This window comes from Sceloporus occidentalis, unplaced genomic scaffold (genome assembly GCF_023333645.1).
Source record: "Sceloporus occidentalis isolate IW3139 unplaced genomic scaffold, rSceOcc1.0.p SCAF_232, whole genome shotgun sequence".
NCBI lineage: Eukaryota > Metazoa > Chordata > Lepidosauria > Squamata > Phrynosomatidae > Sceloporus > Sceloporus occidentalis.
Window position 1 is genome coordinate 148,793 of NW_028317212.1, and position 20,741 is coordinate 169,533.

The 20,741-nt window shown below is 44.3% G+C and overlaps 2 protein-coding genes across 2 annotated transcripts; both read right to left on the reverse strand.

Annotated features, from left to right (window-relative positions):
• Positions 1-4,786: 4,786 nt before the first annotated feature.
• Positions 4,787-13,103, reverse strand: LOC149276628 (AP-4 complex accessory subunit RUSC2-like). The gene is made up of 10 exons (XM_089503409.1): positions 12,263-13,103; positions 10,373-10,570; positions 9,471-9,605; positions 9,305-9,381; positions 8,033-8,207; positions 7,828-7,933; positions 7,574-7,620; positions 6,398-7,259; positions 5,899-6,054; positions 4,787-4,937 (listed from the first exon to the last, which is right to left on the reverse strand). Exons 1-10 carry the CDS (start codon positions 13,101-13,103, stop codon positions 4,787-4,789), a joined length of 2,748 nt encoding a protein of 915 aa, XP_089359535.1.
• Positions 13,104-15,678: 2,575 nt separating this feature from the next.
• Positions 15,679-16,386, reverse strand: LOC149276629 (transmembrane protein 171-like). Its single transcript, XM_089503410.1, has one exon. It carries the CDS (start codon positions 16,384-16,386, stop codon positions 15,679-15,681), a length of 708 nt encoding a protein of 235 aa, XP_089359536.1.
• Positions 16,387-20,741: the final 4,355 nt, after the last annotated feature.

Consider the following 20,741-nt stretch of genomic DNA (forward strand, 5'->3'; position numbering starts at 1 on the left):
TTTTAGATTAATCGATTAATCGGATAAAAAAAAAACAATATGCAAACTTTTCGTTTATTTAAAATTTAATGAACTGGATGTTAAAAAAACAACTTAAAATTTACATTAACATTCTTATTTTGTTACGAGAACCCAAACACAATGTTTATCAAACTAGTTTTAATACCTAAACCACGCACTTTGCACCCTGCACTTTGCACCCTGCACTTTGCACCCAGCCCTGGCACTTTGCACTGTGCCCCTGCACCCAGTCTCCAACTCTGCCCTGCCCCCACACTCTGCCGTGCACCCAGCTCTGCACCCACACTCACACCCTGCCCTGCCCTGCATCCCCCCGCACCCCCACTCTGCCCTGCATCCCCCCCACCCCCACTCTGCCCTGCACCCACACTCACACCCTGCATCCCCACCCCCACTCTGCCCTGCACCCAGTCTCCTGCCCTGCCCCCCCACCCAGCCCTGCACCCACACTCACACCCTGCCCTGCATCCCCACCCCCACTCTGCCCTGCACCCAGTCTCCTACCCTGGCCTGCCCCCCCACCCCCACTCTGCCCTGCACCCACACCCTGCATCCCCTGAAACCCCACCCCCACCCCGCTGTGGACCCCCACCTCCACTCTGCCGTGGACCCCCACCTCCACTCTGCCGTGCACCCCCACTCTGCCGTGCACCCACACATTCGCACATAGACAAAGAATACTTACCTCCACTACGGACTCGTTCCACTTCCAACCTTCAAGTTTAAAACTTTATTGAACTCTTGATTGAAGCGCGTCACATCCGTCACGTAGCTAAAAGAAGGCGGAGACTGCAGAGCGTGTAGCAGAAGCGGGGAACGCTTGCGGAGGTAAGTAAAAGGAGCCGAGTGCTCCAACAACGAATCGATCACTCGATTAATCGATAACGGAAATCGTCGACGATTTCCGTTATCGATTATTATCGATTTTATCGATTCGTTGTTTCAGCCCTACAATAAATGACTTTTTAGAATTGCGTCTCGAGTCCAAGTATTGATTATTTAGTAAGAGTCTTGTTATCGGACCACTAGGGGGCAGCGCACTACGCTTTACATCTAGGGGGGGCGATGCCTAGAAGTCCCTGAGATGTAAATCCAGCCCTGACTCTGAAAGTAATAATCCGACAACACGAAGAAATGAGCCACAAATCAGCAATTCTAATCAGCACCTTTTTTTATTAATATGCATAATAAATAAACAAACCAATAAATATACGTATATATGGCCGAGTACACCGAGAGAGAGAGAGAGAGAGGGCGCGGACATAACAGACAAGGCTTATTTCCAGCAAGAGCAAATGGAGTTTAAAAACGATACCCCTTAACAGTCTGTGGGGGGGGCTCTGTGGTGCTAGAACCTAGGCAACAGCGGGAGATTCTTCTAAGGAAATGATAAAGGCAGGAAGGAAGGGGGCAAAATAGTAAAATACTATCTGTTCTAATCATAAATAAATAAAATACCCATTCAAGCGGCTGCTTTTATTTATGTGCAGTTCCAACTACTGGCCATTAGGGGGAGCCTGGTGAATAAGGTGGCAGAAATACCTTGCAGATTGGTTTGAGTGCATTTGTATTGTATATTTAGTAAAGTGTTAATATTGTCGGGAGGTTAATTACAGCAGATGGTAACAGTGTATCGAACGTGCCACAAAATGACGTATTAGAAGAATTCTAAAAAAAAAAAAAAATAACTTTTACAGCGGGGCAGATTTTCCGCTACGCAGCCCCGCATTGAAACGATGGGATGGGATGGCGTGCATATCGGTCGCTTTGCGTTACCTGCCGGGTTTTGATCTATACGTTGGCTTGCAAGTCGCATGCATTTCTTGTTCTACATACCCCGCCAAATATGGTTAAACACTGTTTAGTTCACAGAGTCCCTTTAAGGATTTTTTTCCTAAACAGATTTAAATTCATAGATTATTTATTAAATACATTTAAATACTAACTTCCTGACTTTGTCTTCGGCTGAGCTCGGCGTTCATTGATTTCCAGCGAGGCGAGACGTGCCGGCTTTTCCTTCTATTATAAGCCGCGTGTCCTTTCATTTATACACAGAATATACATCAAGGACAGCAGCGGAGAAAAAAAAGTCCCCGGCCGGCGCACAAACTGCCCCGTCGCTATATTCTCAGAATATATAGGGGACGCCGCTAAACATCCATGGAAATGTGCTTATTTCCCTTCGGGATATCAAGATTATTTTTTCCTCCCCAATACCCAAACTTACCCAACTTAAAGAGAGCAAAGTTGTCTCTTCAGCTCGTCGGTCTGCTTCTCGTGTCATTTGTACCGATTTTTAACAAGCAAGACGTGGCCCAAAACAAAAAATAATCGAAGCACCTGGATAAGCAGTGCCTGCGTTCCCTCCGTAGACTCAAAAGGAATAAAAAAGAATGTGAGATGCACTTTAACATAACGTAATGTATCTATTCTGTTATCCGCGAGATGAGACTTGTGCTGTATAAGACATTCTTACTGCCCCATCACAGGGTTAAATCCCCCGTCGCCCTGAGATATCTGTGATAATAGCTTTACGGAGGGACCTGCGCGGCTGGAAACAATCTCTAGCGCTAGAAGCTCACGCGCCGTCCGCTAAAACAATGCGGGGAGAAAACACGAAGGCGCTTCCAACTTCCTGCTCGGGCTGATGCAGGGAGAGAGAACAGGAAGCAACTTACAACTTCCTGCTTGGGCTGATGCAGGGAGAGAACAGGAAGCTGCTTACAACTTCCTGTTTGGGCTGACACAGCGAGAACAGGAAACGGCTTACAACTTCCTGCTTGGGTTGATGCAGGGGGAGAACAGGAAGTGGCTTACAACTTCCTGCTTGGGCTGACAGAGGATCCCGATGCTGCACTGAGGGATTATGGGAAACAGAGGGGAATTTGCATAAAATGTTCTAGTTATGCATTTGGTGGATATCAGAACCGGAAAATATACATCGAAAATAACTTAAAAACATGTTAAATAAAAATAATAACCAGCAATGGATTGCTTTTAGTGTTGCAAATGTGACCAAAGGGCTGTCCAGCTGGTGGCCCATGGGTCAGATGGGTGCTTCCTTGTTTTATTTCATTATTTTATTTTGGGTATTATTATTTATTAAATTACGCAGCGTCATCATATTCAGCAGTGCTATACAATGGAAAAAAAACCTCTATTCTGGATTCTACTGATGTTCTAAATTGTTTGATAATAAGGAACCATCCCAGTTCCAAAGTTTTTAGACAGCACCCCGTACGTGCACCGCTACCCCATACAGGATCTAAATAGTTAATTTCGATTGCTGTAACATATTGCTGGATCTGGTTATAGGTAGAAGAGGCAAACGATTGGTTATTGTGCTTATCCAGATGCCAAGATTACTTCTACACCAAGCCGTAGTGGAGCAGTGGTAACGCGGACACCACGGACCTGCATCACGGCCCATGAGAATGGAATCCCGGGTCCCAGACCGCCAGCCGGCGCATTGCCTGATTCCCAACGGTCACATTTCCTGGTTAGTTTTAAATATAATTGACTCTCAGCTGGACCCTCGTACAGATATACAGATAATAAAGTCTTCCTCTCCCAAACTGGAGCTCCGGTCACCCCCTGACCCCAAAATGCCCTTGCATTAGGCTTGGACAGGCTCAGCGAAGTGGCTCTTGCCACCCAGCTCTGGGCAGCTAACTATTCGTGCTTATGGCCAACTAAATCACTTCTAACTGTTCATGAACTCCAACAAGCACCTTTCATCTCGATCAAAGGCTCCTCAAACTATTTTCCATCACTCCATTCTCTTACCACCCAAACATCACCAGGACCGGGCCCTAAATACCCCGCGTGGAACCGCGGCCCTGGTAAAGACCACTTGTTACGTCACCCAATATTTTCATTTACCTTCATCATCCTTCTCTCCAACCCAATTATTTCACTCAGTATAGAAGGTCCAACAAGAGTCATCGAAAGGTCCATCTGGATCTTCTGCGGCAGAAAGCGTCTCCTCCTTCTGACCGCATTCAAAGACGGAAACCTGATCACTAAAAAGCGCCCGCCATCCGAAATCCCCCCAGAGGTTTACGAGAATTGTTTCTGCGACGCCACAAAGCTTTGTCATTACGATAGAAGAAGCCTATCGTCTTCGCAAGTGCATCAGCCCCCCGGAGTGAGGAGTGGATACCCCTCCGATGCAATAAAACTTCACGCCAAAAGCACATATAAGGTGCTGCTTAAAAAAAACAAAATATATATATACTGTATATATATATACATATCACCGTTCCCAGTGGTTCAAGTAAGCAAGAGTTGAATTGTAAGTTCTTTGGGCAAATGAATTGTTGTTTTTTTGGTGCATTCCTATAATGTAGCGTAAACTAGCCTAAAATAATTCTGGATAGCCTCTGAAGTGCTGATTGGTTAAGTGCTAGACACAGGGGAAAGGACCGGGGAATCTCTAAAGAGGCAGGTCAAGAATGTCCGGACATACGCTAGGAGTCCCAAAGTATGAAGGATTGGGGAGAGCCACAGGATTTCTTTTAGGTTGTCTGCATGCACAGCTCACGTCAATATCACGGCTAGCACACGTGCACGTCGGACCGGGCGCGGGGAGAAAGAATACTGTATGAATGCTATGTTACCCCACGTGTGTCAGTGGGCAATGATCCTTGTTGCGCGAATGGTTAGAAGCTCTGCTGAAGATCCAGAAAGAACCTGGCGTGTCCTTCGTGCCGCTGTCACAACAGACCCTGTCTTCGTACGTCTCTCACACCTCTATCGCGCCTCGCTAAGTGTCCGCTTGGTGAGGGTGAGGAACGTATTTCAGGGGCATCAGCCTATTCCGGCTGCCGGGGCCGCACCGAAGCTGCTCCGAGTGCGAGTGGTAGGCAAAATCCAGATGTCTCTGCTCGGCGTGAGGACGTAGAGGCTGAACTTGTCTGGAAGGAGAGAGAGAGAGAAGAACGTTCATCTTATCGATGGTTTTGGAACGACAACGGTCATGAGAGACAGGCAGAGGTCTACACTTAATGGGAAGGGATACTTTTAAATCACGTGGAGTGCGTCTCTTGTAACTTTTCTGATACTTTGTGTCAAAGGCAATAAAATAAGAGATTTTTGCTGATACCTAAAGCCTTCAGAAAGGAAATCGGGCTGTTGGGACAATGGAGATGGTGTGTGGAGCACAGAGGTGGCTGATGGAATCTCCTGGGGCTGTATAAATAAATGTAACGTAATGATGTCACCGCCTCGTTTATTTAATAATTATGGACCCATATGGCACATGCTTCATTAGCACAGCGGCTAAAAACCTTAAGTGAAAATTAAAGGCTATTGAAAAAGTCCAGATTGCGGGACAAGGAACCGTCTACCCGCGGTGACCCCCAGCTGAGGTATTTTGGCAAGCAGGTGGCAAAAGCTCTGATTCTAGGAAATAAAACAGATTGATCAGCCTGACTCTAAAGAGAGAGGGGAGGTTGCAGAAAATGTACCATGCAGGGCACCTTGAAATAAGGATACAAGCGTCCCACGTAACAAAGCTTCCGTCTAAAGAGCTTGCGATCTGTTACACTGTAGGGAATGCATAGATTATGGATTTCGTCAGAAGTAACGTAATGCACAAAGTAAACGGTAACTAGTCCTAAGAGCCATAATACGACTAATTACCTAATTATCTACTCACTGAGCATCAATCCACGAGGAACGAGCTCAGCAAAACCATACAGAGTGCGAGTTCTGGTTAAAATCACCCATCGACGACCCGTCAGCCATTGACTGGATGGCACAAAGCCAACCCCTGCACCCGCGTGTTGTAGAGGATCATGGCAGCCATAGTACCCTTGTACTATGTAAAGTAAAGATGGCGGGGGAAGCTTCTCTGCCGGGAGCCGGGCTGCTTACCGAGGACTCTGGGAACACGGTGACTCCGACGTCGCTCCTTCTTGGGCTCGGACCTCTTCAGTCCCTGGAGCGGCTTCTCCCCAGATCCCTGCGCTCACCGTCTGAGCCACCACGTGAAGGACAGATTTATCAAGGCTCAGCCAGCCGGAGGGCAGCCTAAAGCAAAATCACAAGCGTGGGCTTATAAAACATTTAAAACGCATCTGCGAGAGCAGCCAAAAAGGAAGGGGAAGTGAGGAGGGAACAGCCATCGGCAATGCCTTTATCATAACTAAATTCAACAATTAAAATCATCTATCGCTTGTGTTTTCTGTTCGTTAATCAGTGTAATTGCTTTAAAGATAATACAAGATGGCTGCTCGCATGCTGTACATGTATATATGTATATTTATTGCTTAATTGGATTACATCATTCGCTCTCAATGTATTAACCACAGGTGGAACACAGTCCTAGTCTGCATAATATTCGGAGTTTGCGCACCTATCCTCTCCCTCTCACCTGTTGGCCGGTTTGCTTTCTCTCGGTTGTCTCCGGGACCCAAATAAGTGGCCCCATTTCCTGGCCGGGCTGCTCTGCGCCTGCCTTGTGTCCTCTTTTGCGTCGGCTTCCACACTTGGAACCCCAGGCTTTCTTCGTGGGCTTCCATTCTCCTTCTCCTTTCCGTCCTTCAGCTCATTGAGCACCGACTCTGGAGGACTTCCCATCCATGAGCGTTTCTCGTCCTTCTGCCCGTCACCGGCCACCTCCTTCTTACTGAGCCTTTCCCCATCTGCTGCTTCCGGGCTGGGACAGGCTTCTGCCCCTTCCACCACTCCTTCCCGGGGTGGTGGGGCTTTCTTGGGTGTCCCGACGCTTCCCAACCTTCTCCGCTCCTGGCGAGTAAACCTGGCTGAATCCGTCGAGCCCTCTATGTAGACCTGCGAGCTCTGCATGAGCTGGTACCACCATCCCGCCTGTCTGTCTTTCTTCACCTCAACGTTATTGTCCTTCTTGTGGTCTTCCTCATTCTCCGCAGCTGCGGCCCCTTCCCCCGTTGGTCTCTCGGCTCCCAGAACATCTGAGGCTTCCCTCGGCGCGCTCCCCTTCTCCGGGGTGCCCTGGCCATCCTCATCCCGGCTTCTCATCAGCTGTATGGTGGAGTGAACCGACTGCATCAGGTCCTGTTTCACCCGTAACATTTCTTTCTTCTGCTGCTGTTCTCGGCTCATCTGGATCAGGTGGTGCTCGAACAGGAGGTCCAGGTCAAAGGGTAGAAGGGACAGAGGCTGCAGAAGAAGCAAGAGCTCCTCGAACAGAGGCTGACAGACCCCATGGGACACAGACAAGAAACCCACCGGCTCGTAGTGAGCCCAGATAATATCTGCGGGAAGGAAAAACACAGAATAAAAAAAAAGAACAAAGACAGCAAACAACGGGAATTGTCCGTCTCGGGCAGCGTCTTTTGTGTGAGTTTGTAACCTGTCGATATCTTTCTTATGTAACCCAGTGATTGATACAATTTAACTTATAAACCCGATAATTCCCTGCTGCTTCTAAACACGGAATATCCCTATTCCCTATTGAAGGAGTCCATGGATTGTTCTCCTGTGTTAGATCGTACCAGCTCTGCTGGGAGACTATTCCATGACTCTATAACACCATTATATGCCTTTCGTGGCATTCCGTGGCACTTACCTTCATGGTTATGCAGATGATTAAACCAGAACTCGAGTGACCTGATACTGAAAGAGAGAGAGAAAAGCTCTGTCACCGATGTAATAGAGAGGGGTTTCCCGGTACAATCAACCCTGATGGGTTTCTGCGCTCAAACTTAAGCTTATAGGACCTCAGACGCCTTGATTCCATCTGAAAAAGAGACCTCTGAGGTCCTGACAGCTTATATAACTTTACTTTTAATGAATCTTGGACTTATTAAACCAGGTGCTTACTTGAGAAGACCAAAGATGAAGGCGTTGAATCTCAGGGTGTGGTTGGATAACTCGGAGTACTGGTTCACTCTACAGCACAAGCTGTGCAGGAGTTTGGTGGAAGGACCTTGGGGATGAACATCCAAGATTACATGTCAAACTCGCAGTGAGAAGCACACGTATGTACACATGTATGTAAGATTCATCCAGCATTCCCAGTTCATACCCAGTTGCGTTGACGCCTCCACTACCGTCCAGGGCACGTTCCTCCTCTGGCCGATGATGACATCGAGGACCCAAGGCTTCAGCCCATCACACAGAATGTCCTTGACCGCTGGACACAGGTATTTCAGGACCAGGTGTCCGATGTTGGGGCTCACTGAGCTATTTCCCAGCTTGGCCTGGCAAACGAGAGCAAGAATGATAGTACGGGAGCCACAGCTATACCAACCGTCGACTAGATGGCGGCAGCCAACGTAAGGGGGGACGGGCTGCCTCTACGGTACTCGGGTAACCCTGAGCTGTTAAAAGGCCGCAGGTTGCAAGAGAACCTTCGTCTCCTCTAGTTCTCTCCAAAAGTGTACTTTTTGACATTTTCTATAAATAAATGCTCTCGCAGGAAGCTCTGGCGCTTACATCATAGAGATGGAAGGGCATTCCCACAGAACGGGGTGCACGGGGAAAACGCTGGGCCAATGTTTGTCTCTAGTTTTAGTCCTCCCCAGCCCGGAAGAGTCTCCCAGGTGCTGCGACTCTATCTGCACTGAGGGATTATGGGAAACAAATGGAAATATTTACATGAAGTGGATTTTTGGTGGACATCAGAGCTGGAAAATATTAACTAAATAATGCAAAAAATATAGATTTTTTTTGTTGGACATAAAAAAAAGAATAATTATCTGTAAACCAAATCAAAACACAGCCCCATATTCAATAAAAAAAAAAAAATCCCAATTGCTTCACTCCTAACACTTACTGGGGTTTTATCACTCAAGTTGTCTCTTACCCCAAAAACCAGGAAAATGGCTAAAAGCGTTGAATTTGAGGGTCCCATCGGGTTGAAAGTCTACATATCAATCCTGGTCTCCTCCATAATCTTCAAGAAGTAAAGTTCAAAGGGCACGATTCGCACGTCACCCTCTGGCCACAACTCCTTTTAGAGGGGTATCAGGGTACAAGCAATACTTATCAGCAGAGCCGGCTTTCTCACCCCTAATGCCGGCCCTGTGTGTGGGAATGTTAGTGTGCACAGGGCTTGCCTTAGGGGTCTGCGGCCGCACAGGGCGCCATGGCAACAGGGGCGCCTGCCCGGGACTTAAATCAAAGCATCGGGGTTTTTTTTGTAAAACTTTATTTAACGTGAAGGATGTTAAATAAAGTTTTAAAAAAACCCAATGTTTTAATGTAAGTCCCGGACAGGCGCCCCTGTTGCCATGGCGCCCTGCGCGGCCGCAGACCCCTAAGACCGGCCCTGCTTATCAGCGTGAATGGGTCATACCTTCACCCCAGGGTCTCTGCTTGTTCCAAAGTGGGCAACGATCAGGTCGACGGCAACATTGACAGCTTTCACCAGCCCTGAGGAGGAAGAGAAGATGTTTACCACCGGATGACCGGACTCCGCGAGGGCCGCATCCGGTTTATTCACAAAGCACCGCGTTTCTGACCTCTCTTCTGTACGAGATCGATGGACACCGACTCGGCGCTCCCGTCCGGGGAGAGGCAGAACTCAGCCGGGGGCCGCTCCGTCAGAGAGAAGTAGTCCTGGAAGAAGTCGCTGGAGCTGAGCGCTGATGGCTTCCCTGGTGAAAGGAATGAAAGGTAAACATAATAGTTTCTGGATATAAGAGGAGACACTGTGATTAACCCCTTAAATATATGATTCCAGTTAGATCCAACCATAATCTCTGACTGGTCACAGGGCTTTTTTGTTGGTTTGGGCAGGATCATGGGAATTGTAGTTAATCCAGCCACCCCTTAAACAATAATTGAGATTTCTCTCAATCTGTTCTGGTAGTTCTGGAGATTATAGTTTTACGGCTGCTTTATTTTGGATATGCGGATCCTTACAGTTTACATCTGAAGAGGGGACCTCTGAGGTTTTATCAGTTTACGTGAATACAGGTCTGCTAAAAGTATCACAAATGTCCTTGGGGTTCATACAGGGAGACATAAGCCTTAAGAGAATGTGAAGCTCAAAATATCCTCTAAACGCATGCAGCGAGCTCTGCCTTGTCTGTTACCCCCGGGGCATAAAGTAGTTATAGAGCTTCGCCCCCCTCTAACCAGCTGTTGGCGCTGTCAGCTTCGCCCCAACCGGGGAACATGTATTTAGTTATTGCGAATAAAAGGTTTTTTGGAGGGTTTCAGATGTAGACTTAACACTAAAGAAAATGTTTCTATTGATTTAATTGGTTGCTATGGTGATAAGACCATTTTCTAAACTTTGCACAATTACGCTTTAGTCCCATGATCGGCCCAAGGCTAACGCCGCTGTAGAATGTTTATGATTTTTCACATTTCATTCTCTCGCGCGGAGCCTATACGTAGGGATAAGGCGGAGGAAGGCCGTTCGCACCGTTGAGTCGCGCATGTTGGTTGTTGCCGCTGTGCCCGTCGAAGAAATGGCCCCGGCGCGTTATCTTGGAGTCCTGTTTCCTGTCCAAGCTGCCGGACAGACCGGCTAACCCGTGAACGCGCTCCAGCCCCAGCGGGTTCCTGCGTCTATACTCCCTCCATTTCAAAGCCTGGGGGGACAGGTGATTGGCTAGATCATCCCCAAAAAAGGTGGCCAGCGAACGAGAGAGGAGAGAAGCGGAGAGAGGAGAGAGAGAGAGGTGAGAGAGGTTAGTGAGGCGTGAAGGTGAAGCAGTGAATGCAGCCCATAAGGATATAGAAGCTGTACAGCGGGACGTGACTGTTAGCGGAGCGAGTAATTGCTAAAACGTGTCGGATTTACAGCCGGATTGTAAACTCCATCCGCCATTCAGGTCTATTCACATTTTTCTTGGCTGTCTATTTAGAAACAATGTGGGTCCAAAGAGTGGATCGATGATGATTAAGACAGTCAGATTCATCTTAATGGTAACATAGACTGTTTCACGCCACCTCGCATACAGAAATACTGGCATTCAGTACTCGGCTGTACAAGTGACATAATAATAATAATATTAATACACTACAATGATTTGTGTGATGATTAAGATTATTATTATTATTAGTAGTGATATTCGTAGAAGTAATATTAGTACTAATAATAATGATAATAATACATTACACTTAATTTTATGATAATGATGATGATGATTATTAGCAGTAATAGTAGTAGTATTACTACTACTAGTAGTAATAATAATAGTAATTATACATTACAATGAATTTAAGGATGATGATGATTAGTAGTAATAATGATGATGATAATTATTAGTAGCAATATTAGTAGTATTACTACTACTACTAATAATAATAATAATAATGATGATAATAATACATTACACTTCATTTTATGATGATGATGATGATTATTATTAGCAGTAATAGTAGTAGTATTACTACTACTAGTAGTAATAATAATAATAATTATACATTACAATGAATTTAAGGATGATGATTAGTAGTAGTAATAATGATGATTATTAGTAGCAATATTAGTAGTATTACTACTACTACTAATAATAATGATAATAATTCATTACACTTAATTCTACGATGATGATGATTATTATTCGCAGTAATAGTAGTAGTATTACTACTACTACTAGTAATAATAATAATAATAATTATACATTACAATGAATTTAAGGATGATGATGATTAGTAGTAGTAATAATGATGATGATTATTAGTAGCAATATTAGTAGTATTACTACTACTAATAATAATAATACTAATAATAAAAATTATACAATACAATGAATTTCATGATGATGATTATTATTAGTAGTAATAGTAGTAGTATTACTACTACTATCACTAATAATAATATTATTAATAATAACAATAATAAAGGAAGAATTATTATTACTAGATTACAATTATGTATTTAGACTATTGTTATTATTATCTATATTGGATAATAATAATAATAATTATTATTATTATTATTTTAATTATTATTATTTTTTTCAAGTAACTGTAGGTTTTTTTGGTGAACCAATATAACAATAAAACAAAGCATATCACCATTATTTTAACATGTTCTTGAGTACTGTGTGTGTGTGTGGGGGCGTCTTTTTGGTCCACTTTGAGATTTTAATCCCAAACCAATTCCATAAAAATGATGTCATACTGTATGTCACTCAGAATGAAAACAATCACACAGAATGTACCATGTAAGAGGCTTAGGGGGTCTATGTTAAAAGCCACCCAAAGCTATTTTACAAAAATTAGGCAAAATTGGGGTTTTTTGTTCTCGAGGTGCAAATTGATATTTATATAATGATGGTGAAGTAACTCATACCATTAACCGGCCGCAACAGAGCGATATTCTCGGAGCTCAGTTTGGAGTTTTGCTCTTCGCTCTTGGTAGGCAAGTTCTGGCTGCTCTCGCGCAGGATTGTGTTCAGCAGAGGCAAGGAGGCAATTGGAGGAAGTCCATGCTTGGACACTTGTGTGCTCGGTTCCTTCAGCGGCTCTCGCTTTGCCACGGACCTCTGAACCTCCTTGTTGGGGGAAATTTCGTACTTCTGAGTTGGTTTGGCAGCCCCTGGGAGGGTAGTCCCTCTGGCAGGCGATGCTCTGAAGGGCAAGAGGTTGGCAGAAAGGGGGCAAGACTGGCTTCGGGGGGGTTGTGTTTCCTTGGCTTTCTCTGGGGAAGGAGAACTAGAAGAGTCCATGCTCTGGAAAAACATGGCATTGTTCCTGATGGGAGAGTAACTGCCCAAAGGAGACGGGCGAGTCGTATCAGGAGCCGGCTTTCTATTTTGATCTTCTTTGACGCTGGTGGTCAACCCATCCAGGAACAGCTTCCTTGGTACATTGATCACCTTGGTATGGCTGCCGGTTGCCTCCTTGGGTCCAGAAAGTGACATCGCCGACGACGACTGTGTGTCGCAGACATTGTTTTGGCTGGACGATCGGCTGCCGGACAGGCCATAGAGCTGGGACAGGCTGGCGGTGAAGTGGCTGTGCAAAGGCCGTGTCTTGGCCTTACTGAAGTGATGCTGGAACACAAAAGGCTGGATGGGCAATGTGGTGGGACGCTGATCCTTGCTGTAGCGGAAAACGGGGTTGACATCGGCACCGATTCCTGTGAAGGCAGAGAGGCCAGGGTTATATACGGAGGTGAAGATATCGCTCATTGCAGATCGAAGAAACCTCATTAACTACACGATAGAAGCTTAAGAACATCGTCATAACGTTTCCTCACCGTCAATCACAGACTGTAGTTACATAGACTTTCAAGACCTCGAGTAGATTTTTCCAGATACAAAATGTACCAAGCAAATACCCCACGGAATCACAAACTTCTCAAGGTGCAAAAACACATTACATGGCAGAAAATTATAGTATTGTAAATGTTGAATTTTAGTTAAAAATGTGGGTGCTGACCGCTGGCAGGTTTAGCTTTGCTGAGAAACGGTGGAGAAAATGGCCATGTTAGTGTAATATATGGGAAGTATCGGAGGAGAGTGCACTGTGCGCACACCCCGCTCTCTGACGGGCATTGCGGAGGCAAACAGAATAAAACTGGTCATCTTGGGTTTGAGGGGCCCAACTCATCCAATGCAGGGGCCCGCACTAAATCAGACTATTACAGTCACTCCACTGCAACCCTTGCCAGGTTGTTCCTAAAGGAACTGGGATGCCAGCCTGGTCCGAACCTTCCTGATATCAGCCTTTCAGTGAATTCACTAAGCTACCCCCAACCCTCGCAAATCACCCAAGTTTGGATTCTGCTGAACTTGGGAATTAGTGAATAAGCTGCAGTGTTTTACACTAAATCACTTTCTTTTACCCAAACTCCATATGGACTTTTACAGGGGAGTCAAGAGGGGCGCAGGGATAGGGGACCAAAGAGGGACTGGCCAAATTAAATAGGGGAACTTGGCATGTCCAAAACAAAAAAGGTAAGGAAACTTTCCCAAGTAAATATATCTATTTATTTATTTGTGTTTTATATATATTTATTTCTTCATTTTAAAATGCTCTTCATCAGACATCATAACAACTAACACTTGTATTAGTTATAATATTATTATAAATACTAACAATAATACTATATTACTATTAGTTAATATATTATTATTAATAATAATAACAATAATACTATATTATGTATAATATAAATAATAACAATAATACTATATGACTATTAGTTATCATATTATTAATAATGATAACAATAATACTATGTTAGGTATAATATTAACCTATTTATAATAATACTATAACTTAGAGTAATAAGACTATATTGCTATTAGTTTATAATAATATTATAAATAATAACAATAATACTATATTACTATTAGTTACCTTATTATTATTTGGATTTATAATACTTTTATAACCAATAGTGATATGGTAATATTGTTATAGTTATTATTATTTATATTTTTATAACAATAAAACTATATTACTATTATTTATCATATTATAAATAATAATAATAATAACACTAATACTATATTAGGTATAATATTATTATAAATAACAATAATATTATATTACTATTAGTTATATTCTTATTCTTCTAATTATTCTTATTTTTATTTTAATAATAGTAATATAGTATTTGTATTCTTATTCTTATTACTTATAATATAACAATAATACTATATTAATATTAGTTATAATATTATTATAAATAATAATAATACTATATTACTACTGGTTATAAAAGTATTATAAATAAGAATAATATAACTAATAGTAGTATAGTATTAGTGTTATAGTATTATTGTTATAATATTATAAATAATATTACTATTAGTTATAAAATTATTATAAATAATAACAATAATATATTACTTATAATATTACTAACATTACAGTAACTAATCTCTGGTAAAAGGAATCGGGATGCCTAAAGAGCTGATTCTACTTCACGTGTATTATACAGCGCTGCGGTATATGATGGCACTGTATCAAATAATCGAATATAAATAATAATTATGAATAATAATATGAGACATTGGCGAGGATTTTTCTGTCTGGTTAGAAAAAACAAGACGGCTTTCCATCCGGCTCCGCTGTGGAGTTCTTCGGGGGGGGATCGCTTTGGAGAAGAGAGAAGATTTACATTCAAGGGGCTGTTACATTTGTTACAATTCTGATTCTTTTTCTTTTCTTTTCGTTTTTAAAGCATTACAGTTTAAGAAAGAAATGAGAAAAAAACACTTTTTTTCTACTTTTGGGAACACAATCAGGGAGAACGATCCCCGCAGCATAATTACATGGGGGGGAGGGGAAGAGGGATCAACTTCTCAAGGGCAATTCTTAGCGGTCCCAAGGATCATTCGTATCAACCCGAAACTGTCTGATACGTTGGGGTGGCTCCAAGCCGTAGATAACACATTGATTTCACATGTAAGAGATTTATCTTATAGATTCCATACGAATATGTGACCTCGTACACGCGGTATATCCAACACGCACACAAACGCACACAGATAGTGTTTGAGGGGCAACCATGAAAAGATGTCATTTTATTTATCTGTTATTTAAAGGGGAAGTCTCACGGGGGGGAAAAAAACATTTCGACAGGCGTCATGTACGGTGCCGGCACTGACAAAAAACCCGGTCTGATTTCAGTCCTTTATCTGCAGACCTGGATATTGTCAGATGTGATGTTTTGGGTGACGCTTCCGGCTCAAACACTGTACTGAGTCGAAATGTTAGAAAAAAAACCCCTCCGATAGTTCAGACTTTCCACGTTTAGGGTCCTGGTGCGAGCTCATAGTCACTCGACTCCGATGATTGGGAAAACGAGTAATACGATGATGATGATGAACTCTCTTCAGGATCCGGCTGAGAAGGGTATATGTCCTCATATCTTGGAGGTGGCTCTGAAGGGGGAGGCTCGTTGATGTATTCTACTCTCGGGCCCCCTCGCCATGGAACGGTGTGTACGTTTTCCCCGTCGCTTCCGCCGGAATCACGGTCGCCCCTTTCAAACTGGATGCTGTCATAGGAAGGAGGGTCCCTGCTCATTGGCCGATCATGTCCTCCTGCAAAGTGTGGAGGTAGGGCTGACGGGACCGTGAAGACTTCGTCACCCACCCTTACAGGAACCGGCTGATATCTGCAGGCTTCTGGGTCCTCCTCAGAGGCGCCGTCCCGACGGTTTTTACTCAGACAGATAGCCAGGCAGTAACACAAGACGATTAGTATGATTACGATTGTCTGCAGTAAGGGAGTTTCACAGACTTTAGGGGGTTTGTCTGTGTTGGATACCGGCTTGCAGGCTGGAAACACAAGTCCTGGGATACTAATCAGTACCCCGCAAGCCAGTAACAGCATCCCGAGTATTACGAACTGCACAAACTGCCGGCTTTTCCCGCAGAGGAAGCTGCTATCTGGATCCGTCGGGTCTCCTTCCAATTCCCTCCTTCTCCTCTCTCGTTTGGCAGTAAACGCTGCCATCATTACAAATGCCAGCCCTAACCCAGCAAGTACCGGGCCCGTCGCCTTGTAGGTGATACAGCTGTCGGACTGGCATGTCGCGAACCCATAGACAGAAAGTAGAGATCCGCCGCATAAGAGCGCCCAGCCAAATACAAACAGCGTGAATGTTATTCTGCTGCTTGTGCGAGGGCCAGGAGTGCCGAAGCAAGTGCGCTCCATGATGGCTGAAACGTGTACCTGTCGGGTGTCAGTCAAAGATGTTCAGGTGCAGAGACTCGCGCCTATGTGCCGGCTATTGCGTGCACACGAATGAAGGCCTTTTAATCTCTGCCTATTTTGTCTTTTTAAAGTCAATAGAAATCGCGATTTCGCTGCCTGTCGTGGACAGGTAACTGTTATGCTCAGTACTGCTACTGCTCACAATCTGAAACAACCAGAGTGTCTGGATGCGCTTTTACAGAACATCACAGCATTGTGATGTCACAGCACTATGACATCACAGTCAGGGCAGGCTGTACCACAGTGCAAAGGCCATGGGGGTGTTCTGTCCTGCTTCCAAATATCCTCAGGGCCAATACAGCTGCCGCTTTCACAAATGACAGTGTTGTATTCCACCCCCCACCCCCCTAACACGAAGTGGTTTGTTCCAAACAGACTTTCTGCAGTGTTAAGAAGTAAGGGCTTCATAGAAATACTTGTAACTTGTTAATAGATACAATGTTGAGGATACTTGGACAGAAGAACAAACCCTGTTGTAATAAAAGACAATTAACCCTTTAAACACCAGACTGGGGTTGTTGTTTTTTTGTTACCCTTCGTGACCGAGGATGTTTTGACACTTTGGCGGAGCTCGTGTTTAGCTGTAATTCTTTTCCATTTAGTGAACCCACACAAGTTTCATATATATATTTTTTTCAGGACAATTTTCTAAAAATTGATGAAAATTTATGAAGAATTTAAAAAAGCACTTTTTTTTTCCCCACGCATCAATGTCATATGTTACAGACTGTGCCCCGTAGTATGAGGGCTGTATCCACTAAATGACTGTGGCTGCCTTATCCATACAGGTATATGAACAGCCTGCCTGCGGTAGACGGAAGCCGCGGGGCGCCCCCTCCCACCCCCTGTAAGTTGTACAGTCACGTGTGTTTCCATGCAAAGTGAGTTAATGCAGCCCGGTATATGAGTATCCAATCCACGCCATTGCGATAACATATTATAAATAACGTGTATCCCTTCCGCTGGGGCTTCTATGATGGAGCTCTGGAAGGTAACGTCACGCTGGCGCTCCACCATAAAAGCCCCGGCGGAAGTACCGACAGCAGCGGACGTTGTCTACGTGCATCGCGCAGACGTCCACCGACTGCGAGAGAGCATCCCCCCCGCAGCACTACAGGGGACCTGGATTTTCCTTTTTGGCAGCCGGTGGACATCCACTGGGACTTCTATGACCGTCACATTACCTTCCGGTGCTCGGCCATAGAAGCTCCAGTGAAAGTGCCGGCCACCAGCAGAGGTATATCTACATGCATCGCAAAGATGTTCACCCACTAGACACTAGGGAGTCTGGAGCACGGGGGGCAAGTGTGGGGGGGGGATCAGAGTTGCACACCAGCGGGGCATGTGGCATGTCTGGAGGTATAAGGCATTTCAGGGGGCACAGTGGCATTTAGGGGGATATACGGCATATCAGGGGGCACAGTGGCATATAGGGGGTATAAGGCATATCAGGGGGCACAGTGGCATATAGGGGGTATAAAGCATATCGGGGGCACAGTGGAATAAAAGGGGTTATAAGACATATCAGGAACAGAGTGGCATATAAGGGGATTGAGGCATAACAGGGGGGACAGTGGCATATAGGGGGTATAAAGCATATCAGGGGCACAGTGGAATATAGGGGGGTAAAAGACATATCAGAGGGGAAGAGTGGCATATAAGGCATATCAGGGGGCACAGTACCATACAGGGGGGTATAAGACACATCAGGGGTACAGTGGCATTTAGGGGGATATAAGGCCTATTAGGGGCCACAGTTACATATAGGGGGTATAAGGCATATCAGGGGCACAGTGGCATATAAGGGGTTATAAGACATATCAGGGGCAGAGTGGCATATAGGGGGATTGAGGCATAACAGGGGGCACAGTGGCATATAAGGGGTATAAGGCATATCAGGGGGCACAGTGGCATACAGGGGGCACAGTACCATACGGGGGGGGGTATAAGGCACATCAGGGGTACAGTGGCATATAGGAAGTATAAGGCATATCAGGGGACACAGTGGCATATAGGGGGTATAAGGCATACTAGGGTGCACAGTGGCATATAGGGGTATAAGGCATATCAGGGGACACAGTGGCATATAGGGGATATAAGGCATATCAGGGGACAGAGTGGCATATAGGGGGTATAAGGCATACTAGGGGCACAGTGGCATATAGGGGTATAAGGCATATCAGGGGGCACAGTGGCATATACTTGGAAAAGGCATGGAAACTTTCCAAAGTAAATATATCTATTTATTTATTTGTGTTTTATATATATATTAATTTCTTCATTTTAAAATGCTCTTCATCAGACATCACAACTAACACTTTTATTAGGTATCATATTATTATCAATAATAACAATAATACTATATTACTATCAGTAATCATATTATTAATAATAATAATGCTAATAATACTATATTAGGTATAATATTATTATCAATAATAACAATAATACTATATTACTATCAGTAATCATATTATTAATAATAATAATGCTAATAATACTATATTAGGTATAATATTATTATAAATAATAACAATAATACTATATTACTATTATTTATCATATTATAAATATTTTTTTTTTGGATTTAAAAGTTTTTTATTTGTAGGAGACATGGTACAGAAAGAGAGTCACATATCGTACATGACAAATAACAGCCGTCACGCAGGACGGGAATGTAACATGCAAACTGCACGGTGAATGAAAAGAAAAAATATCAAATAAAATAATACCGAGGGGATCGGCAGTCCACATCAGATTGACTCGTGCAAGAGAGACACTACCGACGACAAAGTTTTTTGGTTTTACTTAACGTTTCCAGCAACTATAACGCGAAAGTAACATGACCACATGTAATACAGTGTGTTACGATCGACGTGTGAGAGATGGGAATGTGTAGAACAATTGGTCACGAAAACAAAATAAAAGTAACATAAATGAACAGAAACAGATCAGTGATACACCATGCGGCCGAGACCGCAGGGCAGCGGGCACAATGAGAGCGTGAGAGCTCCTCTACAGTGCGAAGCAGGTAATGATACAAAGGAGATAGCAATATCAGAGTATCCACGCCTCAAAATAATAAAATATCAAAATATCTAAATGTCAGAATGCTGCCCGGGTGTGGTCAATATCTGGCAATCAACAGTAATCAGAGAAAACCCGACTAGAGAGCCAGGGAGTCCAGATTTTCATGTATAGGTGTGAGGTGCATGACGAATCGTGGGACATTTTCTCCAAAACCCTGTGTCTCTCAACGGTGGAGACTATTTCAGCGACGGCAGGAGGGAGAGGCGCCTTCCATCTTTTGGCAATACATAATTTAGTGGCTATGAAAATGTGTATGAGAAGTTTACGTGTCGAGGGGGGGATAGGATCGGGAAACACGTGGAGTAAAGCAAATTCCGGTAGAAAATCAAAAGGGCAGTGAAAAAGGCAGCGCAACAGGGCAAATATTTCAGGCCAAAATGGCTTCAGAACTGGACAGCTCCACCACATATGAAGCATAGACCCAGATTGTCTGCAACCTCTCCAGCAAAGTTTGGATTGGGTTGGCCACATGTGTGAGAGACGGACCGGGGTAAGGTACCAGCGGCAACTGAGCTTCTTTTGAAGCTCTATGTGATTGGTGCAGTGAGTGACCCCCCGCATCGCCTCCTCCGCCTCCAACCATATATCCAGTGGAAGTTCCTTGCCCAGCTCCCTTTCCCAAGCAAGCATATGGGGAAGTTTATGGGCAGAGAAACGGGCAATTAACAACGAGTACCAGATGGAGATGACCCCTTGAAACCTGGGAGCTGAGTCGCGTAGGGCAGCCACTTGGTGGAGGAGCGGGGTAGAGTGACACACGGACGAGGGTAGAGAGTCCAGTAGATGGCGGACCTGGAGGTAGCGGAAAAAGTCATGTCGTGGAATGTCGTGTGTGGAGGTAAAATGCGAGAAGGGGAGCAATATTCCATCCTTAAAGAGATCCCCCAACGAGGAAAGACCTAGACGAACCCAATGTGAAATGGTAAAATTAGGAATAAGCAACTCCAAAATCCGTAAAGGAGTGATACGTGTGAGGCGATGTAGGGCAGGGAAACGTTTGGCCG

Coding starts and splice junctions, on each gene's coding strand:
- LOC149276628 (XM_089503409.1), bottom strand. CDS start 13,103: ATGAGCGATATCTTCACCTCCGTATATAACCCTGGCCTCTCTGCCTTC. Junction 10,571..12,262: donor TCTGTTGCGGCCGGTTAATG/GTATGAGTTACT, acceptor GGGATGATCTAG/CCAATCACCTGTCCCCCCAG. Junction 8,208..9,304: donor GCAGAGACCCTGGGGTGAAG/GTATGACCCATT, acceptor CTCGTTTGCCAG/GCCAAGCTGGGAAATAGCTC.
- LOC149276629 (XM_089503410.1), bottom strand. CDS start 16,386: ATGGCAGCGTTTACTGCCAAACGAGAGAGGAGAAGGAGGGAATTGGAA.